The sequence below is a fragment of the Bubalus kerabau genome, chromosome 8, assembly GCF_029407905.1.
Source record: "Bubalus kerabau isolate K-KA32 ecotype Philippines breed swamp buffalo chromosome 8, PCC_UOA_SB_1v2, whole genome shotgun sequence".
NCBI classification, from domain to species: Eukaryota; Metazoa; Chordata; class Mammalia; order Artiodactyla; family Bovidae; genus Bubalus; species Bubalus kerabau.
The window spans coordinates 23,197,884-23,225,753 of NC_073631.1; the positions used below are offsets into that span (position 1 = coordinate 23,197,884).

A 27,870-nucleotide genomic window follows, 5' to 3' on the forward strand; every position below is an offset into this window, starting at 1 on the left:
CAGTAGTTCTTGGGACACGAAGGAAATGAAACTGGGAGACGGCACAAAAGAACCGCCGCAGACATTCAGAACTTTAAGACGGAGGAAGGACGCAGGCGTAGTGCGCGCTTCCGGGCCACAGCACGCACACATACACACACAAACACACACACACACTGCCCCCCCCCCCCCCCCACCACGGCCCCACCAGGAGCGCTCTGCGCAGGCGCGGGCGCAGGTTGCAGCGACAGCGACGGGCCTCAGCTGATGCCGTGGTGGTGCTGCCCCACCCCCACCCCGACCCCGCGGGGACCCATCGCTGCAGACCCGTCGCTCCCGCCCCAGCACCCGGGACTGCGGACTCCGTGACCCTGCCCTCGGGCCTGTCCGAGCCGGAGCTGCTCGGGACTGCGCAGCACCCCGCGTGCCGGTGAGCGACCCGGGACGCGCAGCCCCCAGGTCCCCTTCACCAGCGGGGGCCGAGCGGGCGCCCCGGAAAGAGCCGAGCCGGAGGAGGAGGTGGCGGAGGGGAGACTGCTGGGCGGAGAGGCGCTCCGGGCCGGGCGATGGAGGTGTGTCAGCTCCTCTTCCCCCGGCCCAGCCTTCTGCCAGGGGACTCCGGGCTTTGGTGCAAGCCCGGCGCACGGGGAAGATACTAGGCCCCCGCGCCTTGAGCGGCCGGTAGCCCTTAGTTCTGCTCTTTTTCAGTATTCTTGTCCGACTGCCTGTATTTCATCTTTAACCTTTCCCGAATCGGCAGGCTTACGAAAGGCGCCGACTTCTTTCGTTTAGAAGCTCACGACCTATTTAAATCGGATGGAGTCCTGTACTTTTTCTCCCCCCTTCCATAATAAGCCTAAGATTCGTGTTGCTCTTAAGTAAATGAAGGGATTTGGTTTAAAAAAAAAAAAAAAAAAATATATATATATATATATATAGCACAGGGGCCTAGCACCTCTTTATAAGTCTCCAAGAATAAAAGTGGTTAAACTTAGCAGCTCTTTGAGGAAAATCCAGTAGGGAGGGCAGGAATGGGCAGTACCTGACAAAGCCTGGCACTTGTCCATTAACCTTGATGAGACAAACACCCGTCCCACGCCGATTCTAAGGCAGCTGTTACATAAGGATAGAAAACAGACTCCGACTGAGAGCCTCTTGTTGTTTTATTTTTTTGCCTTCTGTGTCTTTTCCCTTTAAGTCATTACAGTAGGAGGCACCCTATACCTCTGTTGTGTTAACCGAGATCCTAAAAGGGTGCATTTGGCGCCCTGATCCCCGGTCATCTAGTATTCCACATAAGCCCAAGGTCAAAGTGTGTGGGGTCAGTGATGTTAATTCTCCCCTGAACCACCTGTGACTGGCAAGTATTGGTTTGGCTTGCAGTAAATGTCTTTGAGCAAAATCCAGAGAAATATATGCGTTTTTAGAAGTCATAAGTTATTTATGTTTTTGAACTTAATGGGCAGTGTGTACATAGATTTTTTTTAAATATTGAAAACAAACATTTTATTCATCATTCTGAAATTTTGTTTGTCCGCTAGTTATATAATTTTTTATCCTGCTGTTTACCCTGTGTTTGAGTGACCCCAACACATGGATCGCATACAAATTTTAAAAAGTAGAATTTTCTTCATAGAATAAGATAAGTTGAATTATTTTGAGGGTCAGTTTTTCTTATTAAAAGCAATGAGCATTTTTAAAGACATCTTTTTATATGAATGCCTTTAATAATCTGTTTTAGGAAATGATAAAAAATATATGGTCACGTTTAGAAACAGAAGTGGATTGTTTTTCAATTGTGCTTTCTCCTTTTGTTAATTTGTGCCCAGAATATCAACAGATTAAAATATATGGCTTAAAAAAAATGTTTTTTTAATCCTAAAACTTGTGTGACTTCAACTGGTCTTACTGCATTACTTACCTGTGGATGTTCTTTTGATATGGGTACTAGCACTTCCTATTTTTATTTGTCTTTAAATTTTATTTAATTTCCCACCTGCATTTTTGATACTGTTACCCTAAAAACTTGAAATTAATGTTCTAAATTTTGCTGCTTTGTATTGATGAATTATAGTCAATATTTTGGAATATTAATTTATTAATTTTAACTTTCACCAACTGTTGAATGAAAGAAAAAATCTGGAGGTTTGTTTTTTGTATTTTTTTGTTGTTGCAAATGTTTAAAGCTAGAAATGTGAGCGAGAGAAAGATTGTGGATTTTGTCTATCACATAAGGGCATGAATTTTAAAAGGTTGAAAAATACTACTTTGACATTACCTGGTGATACCTAGCTGTAATCTGCCCAAAGCAACTTTTGCTTTGCTGCTGTTTTAAAGGTAGAACGTGTTTTTGTTTTATTCTAAGAAAAGTGAAGCACATGTGTTTCTTTTCAGAGAACTCTTAAGAGTTCTCACTTAAGAACTACACTCTTAAGTGTAGACTTCTGTCAAATTTTAATGTTGTTTGAAAGCCCTTTCTCATCACGTTTGATATGATATCATGTCATAATATTTTGTTAGAAAAGTACTTTGGACTCTAGTAAATGGCTGCTTTATTTAAGACATTATTTTGATTGAATATAATTCCAACCCAAATAGTAGTTTGAATACTCCCTTGAAGGTTATTTTAATTAATTTGATGAGTATAAATATCCTGTAATGTTTTTAAGTATACTTTCTTTTAACTGAAGTTTACTGTAAGATTTTTGTCTTTTTCTTAGACATGGGAAAGTCTTTTTCTCATTTGCCTTTACATTCAAATAAAGAAGATGGTTATGATGGCATTACATCAACTGAAAATATAAGGAATGGATTGGTTAATGGTGAAGTCCATAATGAAGATGGAAGAAGTGGAGATGTCTCTCAGTTTCCATATGTGGAATTTACAGGAAGAGATAGTGTCACTTGTCCCACTTGTCAAGGAACAGGAAGAATTCCTAGGGGTATGTGTTATTGCACTGTTTCTCCATTAAAGAATAATTACAGGAATTTTCACAATTACTTTGAAACTCATGGGTCTAAGCACAACCATTTATGTTTTAAAAGACAGAATTAAAGTTAAAACTTCCTATCAGTTATCTTCTGTCAAAAGGACACAAACATAAAGATTTTAATTAGGGATCCTAAAGCAATAATGAAAACCACCCTTGTACCTCCAATATTTTTTTCTTTCCCACCTGAAATTATAGCAGATATGCAGCGTGTCTTGACTGTAAACTTTTAGTCCTATTTGGTATCAATAGAGATCAGGTCACGGTTGCTTTGCTATAGTGGGTGTTAGGTTAAGTAATGTGGTGACCGAATATTTTTAATTTGTTGTTTAAAGAATAATAATAAGCTGGTCATGCACTAATTAGTTCTTTTTTAAAGGAACTACATGAAGAGGGATGATACATGAAGATGAGCCATATAGGAAAAAAAAATCAATTTGTGCCTTGTCATAGGGGAAGTCAGTAGGGAGTAATCCCCACGTTCTGTTTGCAGGTTACTTTAGTAGCAATGGAAGTAAGGAGAAATAATTTAAAAAACCTTGTACTGTTCTCCTTTACTGCTTGATTGAAGTCAACATTTGACCCTGGAGAGATGCTGAGGGAAGGCCAGAATGACAATACCTTTGCAGAGGTAGTAGCTATTTGAGAATTAAAGGATTATTGTAGTTTAAGGTATTAATGCACCAGACTGGGGGCCTGGGGAAGGCTGAAGTCTCATTTTTGCAAAGTGTTTTTTGCAAAGTATATTTTCAAAGTATAGCCAGTAGGCATTATTGGCTGTCTGGATGTGTATTGTGGATAGTAAGGTGAAGGATGATCTTGAAGATATTTTTGTCTGAGCAGCTGGAGGAATGGAGTAGCCATTTATTAATATAGAGAAAAGGTTTGAGTATATGTGTCAGGGGAGAGAGCGGGAGTTCAGTTTTAGATATATAAAACTGGAGATGCACTTTTGACATCTGAGTGGATATGTTCAGTAGGAAGTTAGTTATACTAATGGCTGGGAATTCAAATGCAAGGCCTAGCATGGAGTCATATTGGTGTAGAGATGATACTTAAAGCTGAATTGAATGAGAGCACCAAGGTTGTCAGTGTAAATAGAAAACAGAAGAGACTTTAGCACTGAACCTTGGAGCATTGCAACATTTTGAGGTCAGTGACATGAGAAAGAATTAGCAAAGGACACTAAAAATAGCAGCTAGAGCAGAAACAGGAAATCCCTTTGTCTCTGGTATCCTTGAAGATAAAAGAGAAAAATGTACTCCTTGGTGGAGGAGAAGTCCATCAACTATGTTAGATACTGCTGACCAGATAATGTGAGGACTTAGAACTGACCTTGGGATTTGGTAATTTAGAGGCCATAGACCTTTTAAAGGAGCAGTTTTGGTAGCAAACGAATGCATAACATATGTAGACTGGGATCAGGAGTGCATAGGAGGTGCAAAGTTATATAGTCGGAAAAGAGCTTTTCTTTGAGTTTTGCTGTACAGGAAAGGAGAGAAAAGTGATAGCTAGAGGGGACTATAAGGTCCGGAGAAGAATTTTTTGAAGATGGAATGGATAGTGTGTTTGTCTGCTGATCCATAGAACACTGATACTGCAGGTGGCAAGGAGTATTACAGTGCATAAGCACAACGGGCTCCTTCGGAGGAGCATAGCCAGTTTACTCCTAGCAGGAGGAGGGGAGGTAGAGTGCATGGATGCACAAGCGGGTGGGTGCGTGGATGTGGTGGTAGGAGCTTGGTGGGAATCCTTGTGTCTTTGCCGCATCGTGAACTGAGCGTAAGGACAGGGGAGAAGATATTGGAGGTTTGAAGAGAAAGCTGAAGTTATGAAATTGTAGTTTGCGAGAGTCAGGTTGAGAGTATGAACTCGGGAAATACAGTGTAAGTGTTGCCATTATTAAAGGCCACGTGAAATTAGTGATCTAAAATGAGACTGTTTTTCTCTATCTACTTTTAGCTGTGTAGATACAGACATAGTAGCTAAAGGGTTAGTTTTTATCAGTAGCCATTTAAACAGATGAATAGCACCAAATAAGATACACACACACTCACACATACACAGATACATATTTATATGTGAATACAGTAGGGGAAGTATGGATGAGGGGAGACTTGTGGAGGGGGCAGGGAGGTATAACAAAAGTATTACGGAAAGCTTTAAAAGAGAATTTGACTATGGGGCTTTGATAGTTAATATGAAGAACCAAGTTTTCATAAGATTGGAAAATTGGCATTTAGAGGTCCATTTATTCATTAAGTTAAAGTGTTAGCCTCTCAGTCATGTTTGATGCTTTGGTGACCCCATGGACTGGAGCCTGCCAGACTCCTCCGTTTATGGAATCCTCCAGGAAAGAATACTGGAGTGGGTAGCCATTCCCTTCTCCACGGGATAATCCCAAATCAGGGATCGAACCCAGGTCTCCTGCACTGAAGGCACATCCTTTACCATCTGATCCAGCAACCCAAGAAAGAAATATTGAATTTTGAAGTAACTTAATATAGAGAGGGGTGTGACCTGAAAGAGTCCTTCCTGGAAGGCTGTGTATACGTTTGGGTTCTTGAAGCCTGAGAGTTAATATATGTCAGTTTTGGTTTTCAAGGGGAATACTTTAAGAACCTTTCTAGTTATAGGGGTTTCAGTACACAGTGGTAACAGTATGCTGCTTCTGCTCTCATTCAGATAACCCAATTCAAATCTTAATGGAAAACTGGGTGAAGGAAAGCCTGGTAAATTCAGATCTGAAAGCCTGGACTTTGTGATTTTTTTTTCCCCCACTGGAAGAAAGAATTACTCTTTCTCATTTTTCATAGTATTTTGAATAGCTAGAAATTCAGGTATGAAAAAAACACAGTGTCTGCTTTGGAACTCAGCTACTACTCGATAATTTTTGAAGATTTTGAGAGAATTTAATAAAGGAATGAGATGAGAGCCAGATGGTATTGTGTTCTTTCCAAACCATACTTTGATGAGGAGCCATTATACTTTTAATTAATCATGTTAATACATTTCTAAATCTAATTCTTTTAGGACAAGAAAACCAACTGGTGGCATTGATTCCATACAGTGATCAGAGATTAAGGCCAAGAAGAACGTAAGTAATCATAAGAAAATGGCAATTAAAAAAAAATTTTTTTTTGCTTTTCAAATATGTATAAATAGGTATTTTAGTTAAAACTATTAAAAGGAAAAATAGTATCAGGTTAAGTTATGCCATCATATCCATTATGTCATTAGAAAATAAAAATGATTCCTGATTGCATAAGTTCTTAAAGCAGTGTAGTATCTAAATCTTAAATCTGTTAAATCAGATAGACCTGAAAGAGCAATTAGGTCTCAGTTACACAGAGACAACATTTTCATCAAAAATGGGTGTTAAGGTATTCCCACTAACTTCAGAATAAATATGGTTATTCATACCATGATGACATAAGGACCCAAAAGTGCTTGGCAGCTTTGCGGAAGTTGTGATGAAACGCGAAAGGAGCGTTCCTAAGAGCCCTTGGACAAAGTAAATACTTTATCCCAAGAGAAGACTTCCAGTGAATTTCCTCTGAGAGTATTCCGTTAACATAGAAAATCGAAAAACTCTTTAACTTGGAGAGAATGCACAGAAGTCCACAGAGATACACAGAAGGGCCTTGAGAAAATCTAAAGGAACTGGGCCATCCTAAGTCCTCAAAGACCTTAAGGAAACTCAACAAAAACTCCTACAAAAAGGAAGATACAACCTAAAGAAAAAAATTACTGACAGTAGAATCCAGGTTGTATAGAACAAGAATAGTGATAAAAGAAGAGGTTCAGAAACTATACAGATAGTCCCAAAACTATAGAAGTGGATATACATAGAGACCATCTAATACTTTGTGTAACAGAGCATGGAGTCCTTGAACAGTGAAGCTATGAAAGCAATCCTGGCCCATCCTCACCACACAATATGGCAACTTCTCTTAAAAGTACAAAATGTATCTAAATATGAGCAGTTAAAAAAAAAAACAAAAACAAAAAACAGATTACCATCAAGCATCATACAAAAGTTCAGTTCAGTTCAGTCGCTCAGTAGTGTCCGACTCTTTGCGACTCCATGAACCGCAGCACGCCAGGCCTCCCTGTCCATCACCAACTCCCGGTGTCTACCCAAACCCATGTCCATCAAGTCGGTGATGCCATCCAACCATCTCATCCTCTGTTGTCCCTTTCTCCTCCTGCCTTCAATCTTTCCCAACATCAGGGTCTTTTCAAATCAGTCAGCTCTTCGCATCAGGTGGCTGAAATACTAGAGTTTCAGCTTCATCATCAGTCCTTCCAATGAACACCCAGGACCGATTTCCCTTAGGATGGACTGGTTGGATCTCCTTGCAGTCCAAGGGACTCTCAAGAGTCCTCAACATCACAGTTCAAAAGCATAAGTTCTTCTGGGCTCAGCCCTCTTTATAGTCCAACTCTCACATCCATATATGACCACTGGAAAAACCATAGCCTTGACTAGACGGACCTTTGTTGACAAAGTAATGTCTCTGCTTTTGAATATGCTGTTTAGGTTGATCAGAACTTTCCTTCCAAGGAGTAAGCATCTTTCAATTTTATGGCTGCAGTCACTTTCTGCAGTGATTTTGGAGCCCAAAAAAATAAAGTCAGCCACTATTTCCACTGTTTCCCCATCTATTTGCCATGAAGTGATGGGACCAGATGCCATGATCTTCGTTTTCTGAATGTTGAGCTTTAAGCCAACTTTTTCACTCTCCTCTTTCACTTTCATCAAGAGGCTCTTTAGTTCTTCTTCACTTTCTGCCATACGGTTGGTGTCATCTGCATATCTGAGGTTATTGATATTTCCTCCAGCAGTCTTGATTCCAGCTTGTGCTTCATCCAGCCCAGCGTTTCGCATGATGTACTCTGATGTAAGTTAAATAAGCAGGGTGACAATATACAGCCTTGACGTACTCCTTTTCCTATTTGGAACCAATCTGTTGTTCCATGTCCAGTTCTAACTGTTGCTTCCTGACCTGCATACAGGTAGTAAAACTTATAAAAGAAGAACTGATCAAAATACTAGCAAATGATAAAGCATTATCAGAAGCAGATGAGAACTTTAACTTAATACTTCCATGTTCTGAAAGAGATTAAAGAAACTATAGAAGCTATGACGGTAAAATAGAAAAGTCAAAAGTTGAGGAGCTCAGAAATACAGTGACTAAACAATAGAAGGATATGAAAAGAGAGTCTACAGGTCCCTGGAAAGAATTAGAGAAAAATAATTTTGAGATGAAGACAAGCAGAAAGAACACAGTACAAAGAGATACCTTGGAAAGTGCACTTAGAAGACAGAGCAGATACAAAGGATGAAGTGAAAACATATACTCATGCATGCACACACACAAACAAAAATTAATGAAGAGTACTTGAGAGAAAATGGTACAGAACACAAGCCAAGGAGATCGAGCATAAATGTAACTGGAGCTCTTGAAGGAAATCAAAGGAGGCAAACTGAAGAAAGAGAAAAACGTTTAACTCAAGATCACTTCCTTGAAATAAATAAGACATAAATCTACACACTTGAAAAGACATACCATAATTTTGGAAATAACCAATCTTAGTGAAATTACTGGACTTCAAAGGTAATAACAAAAAACTCAACAGCCCCTTTGAATGCCCAAGCAAAGGATTGATTAAATTATAAGGGATAGAAAATCAGACTGGCATGTTCCTTCTTGACCACAATGCTTTAAACACATAAGCAGTAAAACAGCATGCCAAGTCTTCATGGAAAGAAAAATGCAACTAGGATTTATAAACAGTCTGACTCTTTATTATATAATTTCTAGATAGTTAAGAATGTCCAAGAAATTAGAGTTAATTTCTTAATAAACTAGAGTGGAGCAGCTTTCCTAACTGTTTTAGAATCCAGTAATAGAAGAATTTGGCAATAAGGAGTTCATGATCTGAGCCACAGTCAGCTCCCAGTCTTGTTTTTGCTGACTGTATAGAGCTTCTCCATCTTTGGCTGCAAAGAATATAATCAATCTGATTTCAGTGTTGACCATCTGGTGATGTCCATGTGTAGAGTCTTCTCTTGTGTTGTTGGAAGAGGGTGTTTGCTATGACCAGTGTGTTCTCTTGGCAAAACTCTATTAGCCTTTGCCCTGCTTCATTCCGTATCCCAAGGCCAAATTTGCCTGTTACTCCAGGTGTTTCTTGACTTCCTACTTTTGCATTCCAGTCCCCTATAATGAAAAGGACATCTTATTTGGGTGTTAGTTCTAAAAGGTCTTATAGGTCTTCATAGAACCATTCAACTTCAGCTTCTTCAGTGTTAATGGTTGGGGCATAGACTTGGATTACTGTGATATTTGCAGATGGTGATTGCAGCTGTGAAATTAAAAGACGCTTACTCCTTGGAAGGAAAGTTATGACCAACCTAGATAGCATATTCAAAAGCAGAGACATTACTTTGCCAACAAAGGTCCATTAGTCAAGGCTATGGTTTTTCTAGTGGTCATGTATGGATGTGAGAATTGGACTGTGAAGAAAGCTGAGCGCCGAAGAATTGATGCTTTTGAACTGTGGTGTTGGAGAAGACTCTTGAGAGTCCCTTGGACTGCAAGGAGATGCAACCAGTCCATTCTAAAGGAGATCGGTCCCGAGTGTTCTTTGGAAGGAATGATGCTGAAGCTGAAACTCCAGTACTTTGGCCACCCCATGCGAAGAGTTGACTCACTGGAAAAGAGTCTGATGCTGGGAGGGGTTGGGGGCAGGAGGAGAAGGGGACGACAGAGGATGAGATGGCTGGATGGCATCACCGACTTGATGGACGTGAGTTTAAGGTGAACTCCGGGAGTTGGTGATGGACAGGGAGGCCTTACGTGCTGCAATTCATGGGGTCGCAAAGAGTCGGACACGACTGAGTGACTGAATTGAACTGAACTGAATAGAAGAATAGATTAATAAATTTGGATAAAATATAAAAAGTTAATAAAAGTGTAGGTTAACTTTTAAAAGATGAAAGCAAAAACAACATGCAGATCAAGTCAGGATACAAATAGCAAACTAAGAAGTGGTATTTGCAAATATTATTAGAGGTCCAATATCCTTACTCTAGAGTTTCACAGTTTGAGAAGAAAAAGGCTAACCATACAAAAAGTAAGATCTGTGAACAGCCAGTTCACAAGGAAGAAAGCAAGTATCTTTTAAACATATGAAAAGATGTTAAATCTCACTCATAGGAGAAATGCAAATTAGAACAATACTGAGGTACCATTTCTTGTGTATCAGATGAGCAGAAGTCCAAAATTTTGACGGTGTTATTTTGTTGGCAATACTGTGTGAAAACAAGCGCACCTGTGCCTTACTACTGAAGGGGAAATTTGGTCTTATCTGTCAAAATTACATACACATTTACCTTTTGGCTCAGGAATTCTACTTTGAAAAGTTTATTCTAAGGATTACTGTCAAATACAGTGAACAGCACTTGCATGCGTTATTCACTATGCCAGTATTTATTTTACCAAAAACTAGAAATAATGTAAGTGGCCACTAGTAAGGGACTAGTAGAAGTTACACTATATCTATATGATAAAATGGAATGAGGAAGAACTGTATTTTACTATAGCATGATATCCAAAGCACATTTCTTTTGAAAACACACACATGCATGCACATGGAGAGAGAGACAATAGAATGATCAACTATAGACCAACAAAATTGATTACCTTCAGAGTTTGGGACCGAACTTGGAAGAGGAAGCAGGTAAGCAAATTAGATATCTGTGTGTACATGTATATATTTCTGTTGTTTAGACTTTAGATCATGTCCTTTTTTTTAATATCACTTAAAAGATTGTATCAAAAGTAAAAAAAAAAAACAAAACAGTTCCTACAAATTGAAACAAACTGAAACAATTGATTCTAACTGTATATCCAGTTGATAAAATAACCATAGATTTTCACACACATGTGAAAATTCTACTTCAGTAAATTCATCAGGGAGTCTTGAAATATATACTTTTATAAAGCTCCACAGTTTGATTCTAATGAGCAGCCTGCTTTGGGAATCACCACAGTAAATGTTCTATCTATAATAAGCCTGAAATTTGAGTCTCCAAAAAGATAAATATGTCTTTTAAGAAGAATATTTTAATGCTTAATAGATTCAAACCTACTCTATTCAATACTTTTATAATATAAAAAGATGGTTAAAAAGAAAAAAATCATACATCTTTTCGTGCTGGTATAATAGGGAAAAAAATGAAAATGAAAATGTCTTCTCTGAATGTTTCATTATGTAATTTTTGATGCATGTATGTTTAAATATCTCACTTTCCTTTTTTTTTTTTTTTCAGCAAACTGTATGTGATGGCTTCTGTGTTTGTCTGTCTCCTCCTTTCTGGACTGGCTGTGTTTTTCCTTTTCCCTCGTTCTATTGACGTGAAATACATTGGCGTCAAATCAGCATATGTTAGTTATGATGTTCAAAAACGCACAATATATTTAAATATCACGGTAAGAACATGTTTATATTAATATTTGACTTCATTCCTTTATTTTTAAAAATTTTTTATTGCGAGGTATTTGCTTTATTGTGCTTGTTTCTGCCATATATCAACATGAAGACGTCATTCCTTTTCATGTTTAGCAACACCTTTGTCCTTATTGAGAGAACATGAAAGGTAACACTTTAATACTTAGTTTTCGTTCTTTCTGTCTGATGTATTGACCTTTTCTATCATCTTTGATTCTGCTGAAAATGGCAAATTCTGTGTATTCAGAATCCTTAGCATTTGAAGATGCCTTTGGGAGGGTAAAATTAAATAATTACTGGGAGAAAAGTTTTTACAATCTGTTTACTTTTCAGCATTAGACGCTCAGTTGCTCCTAGCAAGATGTTAATATAGTTGATTGAATAGATGTTATACATGTAACATTTTCATGTCCTTGTGTTTTGTGAAGCACAATTTTTGCCATCTTTAACAGACCATTCCTTTGGTTTCAAAGGTAGTGAACAAGTGATTGATTTCTCTTGTAAATTAGTATGTGTGAAAATCTTTGTTTCTCAGGAAAATAATTTTTAGGATTCTGCAGCCTTCCCACACCTGAAACAAGCAAACAAAAACCTCAGAGAAGGTCTTGTATGTGTTCTACATTTATGTAAGCATGGTTTGCAAATCACTGTATTATTAATAAGGAAGATACATGGCTTCTGGCTTTAAGGTACATCTATGTGGCAACGATTTGTTTGGAAGGGTAATATTGGACTTCATTCGTTTTCCTTGAAGAGTTTGTTGGTGTGCTAGAGGTTGAGGTCGATGCGCCTGTGGTGCTGGAGGGGGGTTGAGAGACATAGGGACTGAAAAGGAAATGTGTGTTGGGTAGAATTACTCCTTAATTACAGGAAGAAAAGAAGTCACATGGATTCATTTATTCTTTTTAAAAAAGAAACTTGAATTAGCTATACTCTGTCAACTACTTCCATACCATTTACGTTATATTCACAACTGTGTATGTAGCATTTGCACTATATTAGATATTAGAAGTAATTTAGAGATGTTATGTGGAGGATGTGCATAAGTTATATGCAAATATACACCGTTTTATATCAGGGACTTGAGCATCTGCAGATTTTGGTATGATGGAACCTTGAGTGGATGGGATAGTTGGTCCTGAAACCAATCCCCCATGGATAGCAAGAGATGACTAAACATACATGTGCTAACTCTGTATATAAGCATTTCCATGCATATATTTACACATAATACATTTTAAAATGGAATTATATATAAAGGGTACACACATATACGTGAGTGTATATACATGCACGTTTTCACTTAATTAATCTCACTGCATTTTCCCATATTATGTGGTTGCATGTAGTCTTTTACATGGCCATATTACAGTTTTTATTCAGCCTTAATAGTTGCTTAGTTTTGATATTACAAATATTTATTCCAAAAACATCTTTGTGCTTAAACTTTGTGCTTCCATTTCAGGTTATTTTTTAAGGATAAATTCCTGAAAGTAAATTTGCAGTTAAAGATCATAAGTTTAAGGCCTTTAATAATAAATCATCATTATTCAAAAGCCTATGACTACAGTCCTTTGCCTTATAAATTAAATGGATTCTCAGTTTTCAGCAGTAAAATTTTTTATTTTTCATACTAAACTTTTTTGTCCTATCTTATTTTTTGTTGTCTCTCTTGATGTTTATCTTTGTGTTACCTTTTTAGCTACCAATTTATCTTTCTGTAATTCTTACAAGTATTTTTGCTTCCAGCCTGTTTTGCATCATCTTTGTGTTATCTTTTTAGCTACCAATTTATGTTTCTGTAATTCTTATAATTATTTTTGTTTCCAGCCTGTTTGCATTTTTTTTTAAAGATAGGCCTTTATTGTTTTAGAAACAGCTAAAAATTAGAAATATGTAGCATCTGCTGCACTATAATTTTCATGATCTGGAGAATGAGAGAGGTCATTTTTTACTAAACCCCCATGACAAGTACAGTCCTCTGAAGACCTTTTAACTTCTGGGAAATAGAAAACTTCTCTATGAGGAATCTACACCTTTCAACCTGTCTCCCCTCTACCCAAGCCCCAAAATGACTTAACATTCACGGCACCACAGAATACCTTACACATTTTTTTTTCCCCTCAAACCGTCTACCCATGCTGATCAGTTCTAGAAGGTACTGGTGTCACATGATGCAGTTTCTTCTCGGTGTGGAATATTAACTCAGAGCAAATGGGAAGACAATACAAAATGAGCTGACTACCATGGTGTGGGCTGCCTATGAATTTAAAAAAATATTTTAATATTCTAATGAACAGTATGGACACCTCATCAGAAAAAATGTGTACCAGTATTATATAGAACTCCAAAATTTTCCTGGATCCCATTCCTTGGTCTATATCAGAGGGTCCATTGACCTTAAATTTGCAATTTTTTACTGTAGTGTTTAGAAATAAATGGAGAAGGACATGGCAGCCCACTCCAGTATTCTTGCCTGGAGAATCTCAGGGACAGAGGAGCTTGGTGGGCTGACGTCTATGGGGTGGCACAGAGTCAGACACGACTGAAGTGACTTAGCAGCAGCAGCAGCTAGAAATAAAATGATATTGGTATTAAGACCCAAGTAGAATTTTAAAACATTTCTCTAAATTTAACAAAATGAATGTATAAATGTGATCATAAAATTGCTGGTTGCTAGCACATTCTTTTTTTTCTCATCATTTTTATACTAAGACCATTTTCTATCTTGTCACTTAGCCCATGTTGCCTCATTCCATATCTTTCTCCATATTCATATTAACTTATAAACTCACATGTTCAGTTTTTCTTAAATCATTATTTAGTTCTAAAAATAATATTTTGTACATACTTTTATGCATCTTGGTTTTCTCAGTTGTTAATACTTTACAGGAATCACTCCTGATTTTCTGCTTAGAGTTCATTCATTCTTTTTAATGGCTGCATATTATTCCATGTAATGACATAATATTATTTTTCAAGCATTCTACTTTATGTTGGACATTCACTTTATTTTCAAGATTTGTGTTTTGTTTTTTGCCACTACAAATAACACTGTCATTAACATCCTAATGTTTTTATTTCTGTGGAATAATTGCTCAGAAGTAGAATTGCTAGGTCAAAGGATAATGCATAATTTAAATTTCAATGAATATTGCTGTAATCCTTCATGTATTTTCCAGGAATGCAAAAATACACCCTTTGACCCATATCCCTGCCAGAAATAGAATCTGTCATTTTCTATAACTTTTACTAGTTTAATGGATATAAAGCAATATTCCACCTTTATTTAAATCAGCTTTTCTTTGACCATAAATTAATTTGATAAATAGTGTTTCTTGGCCATTTATATTTGTACTCTTCTGATTTCTTTACTCATATCCTTTGCTCTTATTTTTTTTTTTTAACAGGAGGCTTTATGTCTTTTTTTCCACTTTGTAAGGCCTCGTAGTATAGGTGACAACCATTACTATCTGCCTTACAAATACTTCTTCAAGATTTATTAGTTAATGTTTTGTGATTTTGTTTATGATTTCTTTTGTTAGCACTATTTTAGATGTTTTGTTATTTCCTGATTTAACAGTTTTTCTTTTCATTGACTGTTTTCTAAAGTAATTTGAAACAGTTCTTTAAGTTAGAATTGCAGAAGTTCAGCCCAGCTGTTAATTAAGTGTGGAAATGATGCAGCTGTATTTCTTTTCATCAAGTCTTGAAACTGTTCCAATTCCTCTTAAAGGTGACCTGTTGGAAACCTCTACTCATGTATAAGATAAAATACCAATTAAAAAAAATGGTTTAAAGTTTTGCTTAACATTTTAAAAGGTTGTCTTTGTATTCAGTAGAATCAGAAATAACTTAGCCTGTGAAGTCATTTACATATTAACATTTAGAAAAATTTGGATGGAACTTTAGAGTTACTTTTATTGAAAAATAAAAAAGTAATTTTCCTTGGGGACATGGGCACTGCAGCAGTAGCCCTGAGAGGCACAGCATGTTGGCGTAAGTCCTCTTGGAGGAGGTAGCCATTAGCCCCACCATAGAGCCTGTATGTGGAGTACTTTAATTGTGTCTGACTCTTTGTGACCCCATGGACTGTAGACTGCCAGGCTTCTCTGTCCATGGGATTTCCCAGGCAAGAATACTAGAGTGGGTTGCCATTCCCTTTTCCAGGGGTTCTTCCCCACTCTGGGATTAAACTTGGGTCTCCGGCACTGCAGGCAGATTCTTTACCATCTGAGCCACCAGCCCTACCATAGAGCCTGCAGACTCCAGGACTGGGTGCTCAGGCCAAACAACTAACAGGAAGGGAGCACAGCCCCACGCATCAGCAGAAAATTAGATTAAATATTTAGTGAGCAAGGCCCTGCCCACCTGAGCAAGACCTAGCTTTCCCCACAGCCAGTCCTTCCCATCAGGATGCTTGCACAAGGCTCTTATTCTCATCCATCAGAGAGCAGACAGAAGAAGCAAGAACTACAGTCCCATGGCCTCTAGAACGAAAACCAGAATCACAGAAAACTAACCAAAATGATCACATGGATCATACTCTTATGTAAATCAATGAAGCTATGAGCCATGCCATGCAGGGCCACCCAAGGTGAATGGGTCATGGTGGAAAGCTCTGATAAAACGTGGTCCACTGGAGAAGGGAATGGCAAACCACTTCAATGTTCTTGCCTTGAGAAACCCAGGAAGAGTATGAAAAGACAAAAAGATATGACACCAGAAGATGAGCTCCCCAGGTTGATGTGTACAACATGCTACTGGGAAAGAGTATAGAAATAGCTCCAGAAAGAATGAGGAGGCTGAGCCAAAGCAGAAATAACATCCAGTTGTAGATGTGTCTGCTGGTGAAAGTAAAATCCAATGCTGTAAAGATCAATATTGCATAGGAACCTGGAATGTTAGGTCAATAAATCAAGGTAAATTGGATGTGGTCAGGCAGTAGATGGCAAGAGTGAACGTCGATATTTTAGGAATCAGTGAACAAAAATGGAAATGGGCAAATTTAATTCAGATGACCATTATATCTACTACTGTGGGCAAGAATCCCTTAGAAGAAATGGAGTAGCCGTCATAGTTAACAAAAGAGTTCAAAATGCCGTACTTGGGTGCAGTCTCAAAAACCACAGAATGGTCTCTGTTCATTTCCAAGGCAAACCATTCAGCATCACAGTGATTCAAGTCTGTGTCCCAAAACACTAATACTGAAAAAGCTGAAGTTGAACAGTTCTATGAAGACCTACAAGACTTAGAACAAACACCAAAACCAGATGTCCTTTTCATCATAGGTGATTGGAATGCAAAAGTAGAAAGTCACGAGATACCTGGAGTAACAGATAAGTTTGGCCTTGGAATACAAAATGAAGCAGGGCAAAAGCTAACCAAGTTTTGCCAAGAGAATACACTGGTCATAGCAAATACCTCTTCCAACAATGCAAGAGATGACTTTACACGTGGGCATCACCAGATGGTCAGTATGAAAATCAGATTGATTATATTCTTTGCAGCCAAAGATGGGAGAAGCTCTATACAGTCCATAAAAACAAGACCTGGAAATGACTGTGGCTGGGATCATGAGCTTCTTATTGTAAAATTCAGACTCAAGAAAGGAGGGAAAACCACTAGGCCATTCAGATATGAACTAAATCAAATTCCTTACATTTATACAGTGGAAGTTACAAAGAGATTCAAGGGATTAGATCTGATAGAGTACCTGAAGAACTATGAACAGAGGTTCATAACACTGTATAGGAGGCAGTGACCAAAACCATTCCCCAAAAAGATGAAAGAAGGCAAAATGGTTGTCTGAGGGGGTCTTACAAATAGGTGAGACAAGAAGAGAAGCAAGAGGCAAGGAAGAAAGGGAAGGATATACCCAACTGAATACCGAGTTCCAGAGAATAGCACAGAGAGATAAGAAAACCTTAAGTGAACAATGCAAAGAAATAGAAGAAAACATGGAATGGGAAAGACTAGAGATTTCTTCAAGAAAATTGAAGATACCAAGGGAACATTTCATACAAATATGGGCACAATAAACGACAGAAACGGCAGGGACCTGACAAAAGCAGAAGAGATTAAGAGGTAGCAGGAATACATAGCAGAACTATACAAAAAGGTCTTAATAAACTGGATAACCAATATGTTGTGGTTATCCAAATGTACAATCTGGATTTAGAAAAGGCAGAGGAACAAGAGGTTAAATTGCAGACATCCGTTGGATCATAGAAAAAGCGAGGGTATTCCAGAAAAACATCTACTTTTGCTTCATTGACCACTCTAAAGCCTTTGTGTAGATCACAACAGACTGTGGTAAATTCTTAAAGAAACGGGAATACCAGACCACTTTACCTGCCTGATGAGGAACCTGTATGAAGGTGAAGAAGCAACAGTTAGAACTGGACATGGAACAATGGACTGGTTCAAAATGGGGAAAGGAGTACATCAAGGCTGTATATTGTCACCCTGCTTATTTAACGTACATGCAGGGTACAGCATATGAAATGCTGAGCTGGATGAATCCCAAACTGGAATCAAGGTTGCCAGGAGAAATATCAAAAACCTCAGATGTTACCAGACTTGGCGGAAAGCAGAGGACTTAAAAGAACTTCTTGATGAAGGTGAAAGAGGAGAGTGAAAAAGCTCACTTAAAACTCAACATTCAAAAAACTAAAGATCATGGCATCTGGTCCCATCACTTCCTGGCAAATAGATGGGGGAATAAATGGAAAAGATGGCAGATATTATTTTCCTGGGCTCCAAAATCACTGCAGAGAGTGACTGCAGCCATGAAATTAAAAGACACTTGTTCCCTTGGAAGAAGAGCTATGACAGACCTAGATAGCATATTAAAAAGCAGGCACATCATTTTGCCAACAAAAGTCTGTAGAGTCAAAGGTTTTTCCAGTAGTCATGTATGGATGTGAGAGTTGGACCATAAAGAAGGTTGAGCGCTGAAGAATTAATGCTTTCAAACTATAGTGCTATAGAAGACTCTTGAGAGTCCCTTGAACAGCAAAGAGATCAAACCAGTCAATCCTAAAGGGAATCAACTGAGTATATTCATTTGAAGGACTGATGCTGAAGCTCCAGTACTTTGGTCACCTGATGCCAAGAGCTGACTCATTGGAAAAAACCCTGATTCTGGAAAAGGTTGATGGCAAGAGGAGAAAGGGCCACAGAGGATAAGATGGAAAATGGCATCACTGACTCAGTAGACATGAGTTTGAGCAAACTCAGGAAGATAGTGAAGGACAGGGAAGCCTGGCATACTGCAGTCTATGGGGTTGCAATTAGTTGGACAGAACTTAGCAACTGAACAACAATTTTTATTGAATTTTTGCTAAGGCCACAAATACATTTTATAACATTGATTTTTCTATGTTCTGGTACTATATATTTCTTGGGGCTACTCTTTAAAAGTATATGTTCATTGTATGTGTTTTATATACATAACACTCATGCAAAACCCAAATAATTGGTTCAATGTTCTTTGATGTTTTAGGGGACAATTTACTTCCTCCTGGTAAATGAAGCATAGCCACAGCTGGAGTCATTTTCTCTATTTATTTTGAATACTCCTTTTTATGCCTATTCTAAGATAACTTGCACATTTTCTACCTCCTTTCTTTTTCAGAATACACTAAATATAACGAACAATAACTATTATTCTGTTGAAGTTGAAAACATCACTGCACAAGTTCAGTTTTCAAAAACAGTTATTGGAAAGGCACGCTTAAACAACATAACAAGTATTGGTCCACTGGATATGAAACAGGTAAGCTTCATTCAGAAAATACTTTGGAGGAGTTAAATGCATCTCAACTTTGTATATAATATTAACTTTCAGGAGATGGGGGTTTTCCTAAAAAATTAGACTTTGAAATGTATCCCATACATATGTAAAACAAAGTCATAGAATCAACCCATAAAAAGAGAGGTTTCCAAACTCTTTTAAGTTATGAAATGTGTCTGAAATATTTGATATTTTGATACTATTCTCTGTTGGTTTATTTTCATTTTTTGCTTTTCAGATTGATTACACAGTACCTACTGTCATAGCAGAGGAAATGAGTTATATGTTGTAAGTTCTGATTTTTAATTATTTTCTCTCATTAAATTATAAAGAATAAGTGTGTGTATGTGTGAATATATAGGACTTTCCTGATAGCTCAGTTGGTAAAGAATCCGCCTGCAATGCAGGAGGCCCCAATTCGATTCCTGGGTCGAGAAGATTCACTGAAGAAGGGATAGGCTATCCACGCCAGTATTCTTGGACTTTGCTTGTGACTCAGCTGGTAAAGAATCCACCTGCAATGCGGGAGACCTGGGTTCGATCCTTGGGTTGGGAAGATCCCCTGGAGAAGGGAAAGGCTACCCACTCCAGTTTCTGGCCTTGAGAATTCCATATACAGTCCATGGGGTCATGGGGTCACAAAGAGTCGTATATACATGTGTGAATATATATTTTTAATAAATATACATGTTTAATTTTCCATCATTTTAGCAGAGACAAGACCACATTTTTAGAATGTTCCTTCTGGCCTTTGATCATCTCCGTTCTCTCTTTTCAAAATGTGTAACATTAATGTACATATACCTGTACACATAGTTTTTTTTTCACAATTAAGATTATGCATACCATGTCACTTTTTATTTACTATGTTATAAAAATCATATTCTCATATTTTGTTATTTTTTTGTTTTTGTATAGGAGGACTACAAATGCTAATGACATTTAATATTCTATTCGGGTTTGAAGTTGTGAAACTTGTAAATTAGGTCTAAATGATTATTAACTCTTGTTAAGTAAAAAACTGTGATAATTTTTTAATCCTCTTTTGATATCAGCCTGATACAGAATTTCTGAGTAGGTAATAATCTGGTTACTAAAATTTCAAAAGGTGAAAAAAAAATAGAAGTAGTTAGTAGACAACTCTACAGCTGCTGTAGTATGAAAGCATAGAATAAGAAGCCATGAAAATATTAATCATTTGAGATATAGAAAATGCTCCACCATTTAATGGCTATTTATTATATCTTCTTAATAGTATTTCTATTGGCTTTAACATAGGAAGAGGAATTGTAATTAAACTATTTTATTAATAAATTTCTAATGTCATAGTTTGTGTGTATTTACATTGCTTTTTTCTTTAACAGTGATTTCTGTACACTGTTAACCATCAAGGTACATAACATAGTGCTCATGATGCAGTAAGTATGAATTTTTTTTGAAGTAATTTCTTTGTTTCAACTTTAGATGTGTAACATTAGCTTGGAGTATACACATCTTTATAAATGCTGTCTTATTTGTGTTTTTAAGCCTTACATAAGTGCAGTGAGGTGAAGAAAATAGTTTCCCACTTTACACATGAGGAAATGGGAGCTCAGAGAAGCAGGAAGGACCACATGTCTGCTAAATAGTGAATCTGGACCTTCCAAGAACTCAGGAAAACAGTAGAAATTGATACAGAGAGAAGGATGAGCTCAACAGCCAATTCCTTGCTCCCTGTGGTAAAGGCAGTAACAGTAGTGAAGAGAAGTGATGTTATTGGTTTGCAAGCTGGGTGTTTCCCTAAGCCATGAAAACATTGTAGGTTATAGGTTGGGTCTTTAGGCCATTAGCTAACACCTAATTAACCCTTTTCCTCTGATGAGAGAACTGTGTGATTATTTTTAAGAGTGCAATGAACTAAATATATTTTTAGCCAAAGAGAGGTGTTTTGAAAAAAATTAAATTTGTTTGCATATAATTATTTGGATAGGGCTTGCTCAGCCAGCATTCCTGTTGTCTGCTGGGAAAATACTCCCTAAGAGACCCATGTCTACAACATTAAGTTATCATTAATCAAATAACCTCTCCCTGAAAAGAATTTTGATATATAAAGTGTTCCCACTTTAGAAAGATTTTTTTATATATAACTATTCAGTGCTTCTCTCCATTTATTTTATTTTCAGAGTTACTGTAACGACAACTTACTTTGGACATTCGGAACAGATATCCCAGGAAAGGTACCAGTATGTTGATTGTGGAAGAAACACCACGTATCATTTGGGGCAATCTGAATATCTAAATGTACTTCAGCCACAACAGTGAAAACTCAGAGATGCACCTGGAGAAAAAAGATACCTATTGATATTTTCCAAACTTGAAAGGATGAGGTACTTCGTGATACGAGATCTTAAATTGAACAACCTAAAGTTTACACTTCTGTTTTAAGAGTACATCTAAGAATATGTGGACTTGTAGTTTATTACAATTCTCCAGTCTGTGTTTGTGATATTTGTACCAGGATCTTTTATTTGAACCTAAATTTACTGATTGATGTTCTTCACTCCTTTCCCAAAGGGGAAAACTAAGACTTCTCCTTTAGGATAACAGATACTTATTTAAAATTCACAGCTCTAATCACTACTGAAAACATAATTTTGGTGATGAACATAATTTGAGAAACTTTATTTCTGAATGTTTTTATAGAAAATTACAGAGGGCCTATTACTGATGAAGACATTTAAAGAATACCTTTTCTTTTTTCCTGTTTTATAAACTCCCATTGCTACTTGGTAGTATTTAATCTATATGTTATTTTAGCTTTTAGCTAAATATTTTTACTTTTTCATTTTGAAATCCCACTCATTTGCATGGTTTTGTCAGTGTTATTTCAAGCTAGTGTTTGCATAACACTTATAAACCAAAATAATGTTTGCAGAATTCTGTACCTGAAAAATTTTAAAAACCCCTATATAATGTGTTTCACATGTCTTTCCATGTTATAGTTGTGTGAAACTTTTGTGTAATATTCAAATATAACCATTTAATGTACAGTATTGTAAATAAATTATGCATGGATTCTAAATAGTTGTAATAAATGTTAAAGTGGTACAGGTTTAAAATCTAGTAAGTTGCTCATAAAAATGAAAAAAAACAAGAAAATGAAATTCAGAAACCTCTAGAATGTGAATATGTTTCCAAATACATATTTGATCAGGTATAACATAGATTTGAAATAAAATATTTTGGTGATCCACTTTTTTTTAATGTTGCTTTTCATACTAAAGAATTATGAAGATACTTTTCACAACTGTTAGGTACTCAGATCATCAATTTTATGAATGTTTTAGAGGTGAAATTATTACTTTGGTAAAATTATCCAGGAAATCCTGTTATAAATTATGGTGGCTATAGCAAAATAAAACCTATACTTTTTTTAAATTTAATTACTTTGCACATCGTGGATATCAGGCTTCTAAGAGTTACATTTTTTAAGTTTTCTACTTTTGGTTTGGATTTTGTTTAAAGTTGTTCTGAAGTGTAAATTATTGACTTACTTTACTATTTTATATTTTTAATACCATTTTGCATTTGGGCTTTTGGCCTTTTCACTTCCCAAGTTCAAAGTACCTTTGAAATACATGCTACTGAGCATAGGGGCTGACTATTGATACCAAAAACAGTCATTGGCTTGAGATTAATTTCCTTCAGTTCCTTAGTGATAAATCAGGTTACCCCTCTCTCTACCTGAAAAGTGCCTAACATAGGTCTGAAACATTCTTATTTATAAGTCTGATTCTCTCAACTATAAAACGTGAGCTTTATTTAATTACAAGTAATTAGAGCTAATGAAGCCCTCCTTTCTGCCTTTAAACCTACTCAGGTTTCCCCTTAGCTTTCATATCCTTTTTTTCTAAGTTTTCCTCAATGAACCATTTTAATGATGAAATGTACTAACTTCTTTTTTCGTTTTTAACTACTTAGTCTCCCGTTAATCCACTGCTAACTCATCTATCCTTACTGTTAAACTAAAATCACCCCTTTAAATTAATTATGGATTTTGTGGTCCAACCCAATCTTTAATATTTTTTCTGCCATGTTTTTTGATCACCCCTTGTCTCTTTGAAATTGCACACTTCACTACTGTGTGGGTTCTAACTGTATTTTTCATATTATTCTCATTTCATTTTTCTCACTCTACTATCTTCTTATGTTTTAATGAGTAGTATCCAGACCCTCTTCTGCCTCAAAATTTTTACTTTTTTGTCTTCAACAATCACCTCCGTTAGTGTATCCAGATCTGTTTCTACATCCCTGATCAGTAACCTATCTGGTTTCTCATTTAGTTAATGAGTTAGACATCCCTGGTAGCTCAGACAGTAAAGAATCTGCCTGCAGTGTAGGAGACCAGATTTCGATCCCTGGGTCGGGAAGATCCCCTGGAGAACGGAATGGCAACACACCCCAGTATTTTTGCCTGGAAAATTCCATGCACAGAGGAGCCTGGCGGGCTGTAGTCCATGGGGTTGTAAAAAGCTGGACACGACTGAATGACTAATAGCTTTTAGAGATAATAGTATTTCAGTGACTGTGTAAAAGCAAAAAATGTTAAAAAAAAAATACCGTATTTTGTTTTGTCCCATTTCGTCAAAATCATTCTTTCAGATATGCCTTCTTCAAAAATCAATCCTAATTTATTTTGCTACTTTGTATCTTTTAACCTTGGAAAACTATATAGTGTAAATTAAGTGGACTTTTCTTCTGATGTGTAGCTCTAATATCCTTGTAAAGTGGACACAGAGCATCTGCTGAAGAGTCAAGAAAGTTAGAGAACATTTGCTTTTACTGACTTAGTTCTGAATATTTATTCATTCTTTAAATTAAAAATTCCTTATTATTCCTGCTTTCTTTGGCATTCAAGTCAGAAAGAAACTGAAATTTAAAATAAGTTAAAAAAAGAAAGTAGTAGAGAAATAAAGATCACTTGTGACTATTTTCACAGAGGGTTAAGTAACTGCCAGAGAACCCTAGAGCAAAGTAGGCTGTAAATTAATACAATTACAAAAGCACATTCCGATGATGCAGACTTATAGCCATTAAAAAAAAAATCTGGAAAGAACAGATGAGGCTTTAACCTTTCTTAGGTCATTGTCCAATGCAGTTTCTTACGTGGTAATAGGATTTTTAAAAAACTATTCTCAGATCTTATTCAACAAACATGGTAAAGATGTTAATTTTTTTTCTCTGATATTTCCAAGTATAACTTCCTTGCACCTTTAATAGACTGGTCATTCTAACCAAGGCTACATGTTTTGATATTACATTTATATAGCACCATGCCCTTTGCAGAACTCTTGTTTTGTCATATCATTTGTCAGAATCCTATGAATTAGAAAAGGAGGGTGGTAGGAGCTCCATCTTTTAGAAAAGGAAAAAGAGGCATGGAGAAGTTGAGGGTCTTGCTGAATATTTAATAAATACTTTAACTGATGCCAGACCGAATTTTTCTGTCTGCCATATCTGTGCTTGGTCAATGAAATCACCCATTGGAAAGCCCTGTTGACTCAGGTTAGTACAAATAAAAATCAGAGAAAATATTCACATAGGTAACATAGTGACAGTACAATTAACACTAATGAACTAAGATTTTGGATATCTTGAAATTAGTACCTTAAATATTTTCAAGGGAAATGAACACTTGTAAGATATTTTGGAGCATAATCTATAACTTAATATTTTTAAGTAGCTTAATTTTCTGTTAAATCTGTGATTATTCCAGTAAAGATAATAGATAGACTAATTATAAAGAAGAGATTAATGGATTTGAGATTTGAAATAACAGTTTGAAAATATTAGACACCAGATAAACTGCTTGCAATTTCTAAATAGCCATCTTTACTGTACATGTAACATGTAAATGACCATGGTTTTATTTGTGTGCATTTTTTCCATGCTTTTTTGTTTGTTTAGGCAAATGACATAATTATTTTCTCAAAGAATTCATGAATTATTATTACTCAAAGAATTATTTTCTCAAAGAAAATAAAATTCACTTTGGATCTTCTGACTCGTAGTTTAGGAATAACAGTGTGGTGTTCAAATAGATAGGAAGTGATTGCCGAAACAAAATGAAAGTGACTTAAAAACTTCAAACATCAGCCTGATGAATCTTTGTGGTTCTTAGCCTTATCATTATTGCAATATAATTCTGGATGTTTAATTGGAGTACGTGTCCCCAACTTTCCCTCATGCCATTTGACTTTCTTTTTTAGTTTTAAAATAATTCTTTGTATATTGCTATGTCTTATTTAAGAAAATGATTTGTTAGATATTTGACCCCAAAGTAAGTCACTTCTCAGTATAGCTAATGTTTACTGATTACTTTCTGTGTCACATACTGGACTGTACTAACTTTTCTCATTATCCCTCGGCAGAGTCCTTTAAGGTAGTGACTGTCATTACCCCTCCCCCATTTTATCTCTGAGGAAATTTGGGTTTTAGAGAGGTTAAGAAATATACATAAGCTTTAAAGTGGCAGATTAGAGATTCACACAGGTCTGTTTTACTCAAGCATCATTGTTCTTACAGTAAGCATATTTTCTTTCTAGCCTTTGAAAATGTTTTATTCATAAAAATGTATTGGATGTTGCACATAATATGTAGGACTGAGGCTTTTGATAGTATTTTTAAGAATACTATTAAGATACTTTATTATTTTATAAATCCTTAGTATAAAATGTTTATCTTTAATTATTAATGCCTATCTGTTAGGGTTTCTTTATAAAAGATATAAAATTTTAAATTACCAAGTACATATGTCTTCTTTGATTGGGCTTCCCAGTTGGCACTAGTGAGATTGTAAGCCAAAGGTTACTCACCATTCTGTGATTTTTTGGTTCATAACATCTGAAAACAGTAACTACTTGGCTCAAATACATCTAAGAATTAATTTTATTTCTTTCTCTTTTTTTGTAATATCAGGTTTTAAATGAGATGTTAAACTATTTTAAGGAAAAAATATGTTTGAGGTGGGATAAAAAGACTTAAACATTATTTCTTTAAAAAAATTATTTTTACATGAAAACTAGATATATTTGTGATGTGTTCAATCAAAAAATTCACTACTGTATCCCAGATCTACATATTTCAAGGTAAAAATGTTCACTTGTCAGCTGAAATTTCTGATTAGAACTAATATTTGTATATTTTTGTGCTTAGAATTTAAATTTCACAGTGGATTTTTTTTTTAAATTGACCTTTAATTAGGATGAAAGCAAGTGATATATTTATATACTATAGGGATAAAAATGGTAATTTTCATTTTTAAAAAACTACCAGTGTGATTATGTTTTTAGTTCCTTTTACTCATGTTTAGCATAGGCTTTTAAGTTTAAAAATACACTGTGGTCTGTATTGACCCAAAAAGTATTCCATAAATTAAACAAATATATGGCAAGTTTTTCATAGCTAAATCTAATTCTTCTAGAAGGAAGTTATTGCCTTCTATTTAATTACATTAATTGAAATGTGTTTAAGAGAAATGTTTTCAGCATATTTTGTATACTAAAAAACAAAAGGGGTTAGTATTGGGCCAATGGCCAAGAGGTAATGTTACTACCTTGTAGACTGTTACAGTTCAAATTGTCCCACTCCCCCCAGAATTTTAGAAACTAGAAATCTGGGAGATACTATATCAGCTGTAGTCAGTTGACTCTAAATGCTGTAAGCTGTATTCATCTTTTGTTACTGTGTGAGATGGGAAAAATGCCACATTGCAAAAGATGCATAATTTCATTGTATAATGATTTATTTTAGGCATATAGTATCAGGAAGCTTTGTCTTGTGTGTTTTGTCTTGTATTTCCTCATAGAACTAAAGTAAGATTTGGGGAAATGATTTTAAAATGCTTTCTGACTTGACATGCTTGGTCAGAAATTGTTGGCATTGGTGGGTAGGTTCTAACCAGTTATTTTAATTGTGCAATAAATAATAATAGAGTGTGAGACTATGTTTGGGCACTTACTATTTGTTTATATTAGGTATTAGCCTCCATTGTAATATACTTACTAAATTTCCAAGTTGAACAGTTCTGTAGTTAATAACTATTGTTGCTGTACCTGTAACAAAACATACTTATGACAGTAAAATGAATAGAAGTGCCCCCAAATACTATTTTTTAATTCACTTGTAACTGTTCCTCTTGTAATTGTGTATGACAAAATCAAATTTGTAAAAATTTTAGCATGAAAAATAAAATTTGTATCAGTCAAGTGTCTTGGTTATGCTTTTGAAATTGATTTTTTTCATCTGCTTCACTTCTAATTTGTTGCCTAATACTGTTTAGTCTACTCATATCTCTGAAATCTGTCTTGTAGTTGAAATCTCTGTTGCTATTAGTCCCTAGTTTTTTTACTGAATGAAGCCCTAGTCCCAACTGTGATGTTGGGAATCTTTATTTAATCTGGCCACAACCTCCAATTCACAGTCTTTATTTCCTGTCATTGCCCCTCCCTTATGTCCCAGGCAAACTGAGATATATCCCATTCCTTGGAAACATTCCTTTCCTTTGTCCACACTTCGCTCATTCTTTTTTCCTAGAACATTATT

The 27,870-nt window shown here is 36.1% G+C and overlaps 1 protein-coding gene across 3 annotated transcripts; it reads left to right on the plus strand.

The window, feature by feature from the left end:
- Positions 1 to 254: 254 nt before the first annotated feature.
- On the plus strand, positions 255 to 27,529 carry TMEM106B (transmembrane protein 106B). Of its 3 annotated transcripts, none has more exons than XM_055589868.1 (8): positions 255 to 409; positions 2,700 to 2,921; positions 6,003 to 6,066; positions 11,311 to 11,470; positions 19,129 to 19,269; positions 19,526 to 19,575; positions 20,652 to 20,705; positions 21,450 to 27,529. In XM_055589868.1, exons 2-8 carry the CDS (start codon positions 2,702 to 2,704, stop codon positions 21,586 to 21,588), a joined length of 828 nt encoding a protein of 275 aa, XP_055445843.1. In that variant the 5' UTR covers positions 255 to 409; positions 2,700 to 2,701; the 3' UTR covers positions 21,589 to 27,529. The 3 variants fall into 3 exon arrangements, with proteins under 3 accessions (XP_055445843.1, XP_055445845.1, XP_055445844.1); XM_055589870.1 differs by lacking the exon at positions 255 to 409 and adding an exon at positions 419 to 551; XM_055589869.1 differs by lacking the exon at positions 255 to 409 and adding an exon at positions 1,102 to 1,339.
- The last annotated feature ends 341 nt before the right edge of the window (positions 27,530 to 27,870 follow it).

Coding starts and splice junctions, on each gene's coding strand:
- TMEM106B (XM_055589868.1), top strand. CDS start 2,702: ATGGGAAAGTCTTTTTCTCATTTGCCTTTACATTCAAATAAAGAAGAT. Junction 2,922..6,002: donor AACAGGAAGAATTCCTAGGG/GTATGTGTTATT, acceptor TAATTCTTTTAG/GACAAGAAAACCAACTGGTG. Junction 19,270..19,525: donor GTCCACTGGATATGAAACAG/GTAAGCTTCATT, acceptor TTTGCTTTTCAG/ATTGATTACACAGTACCTAC.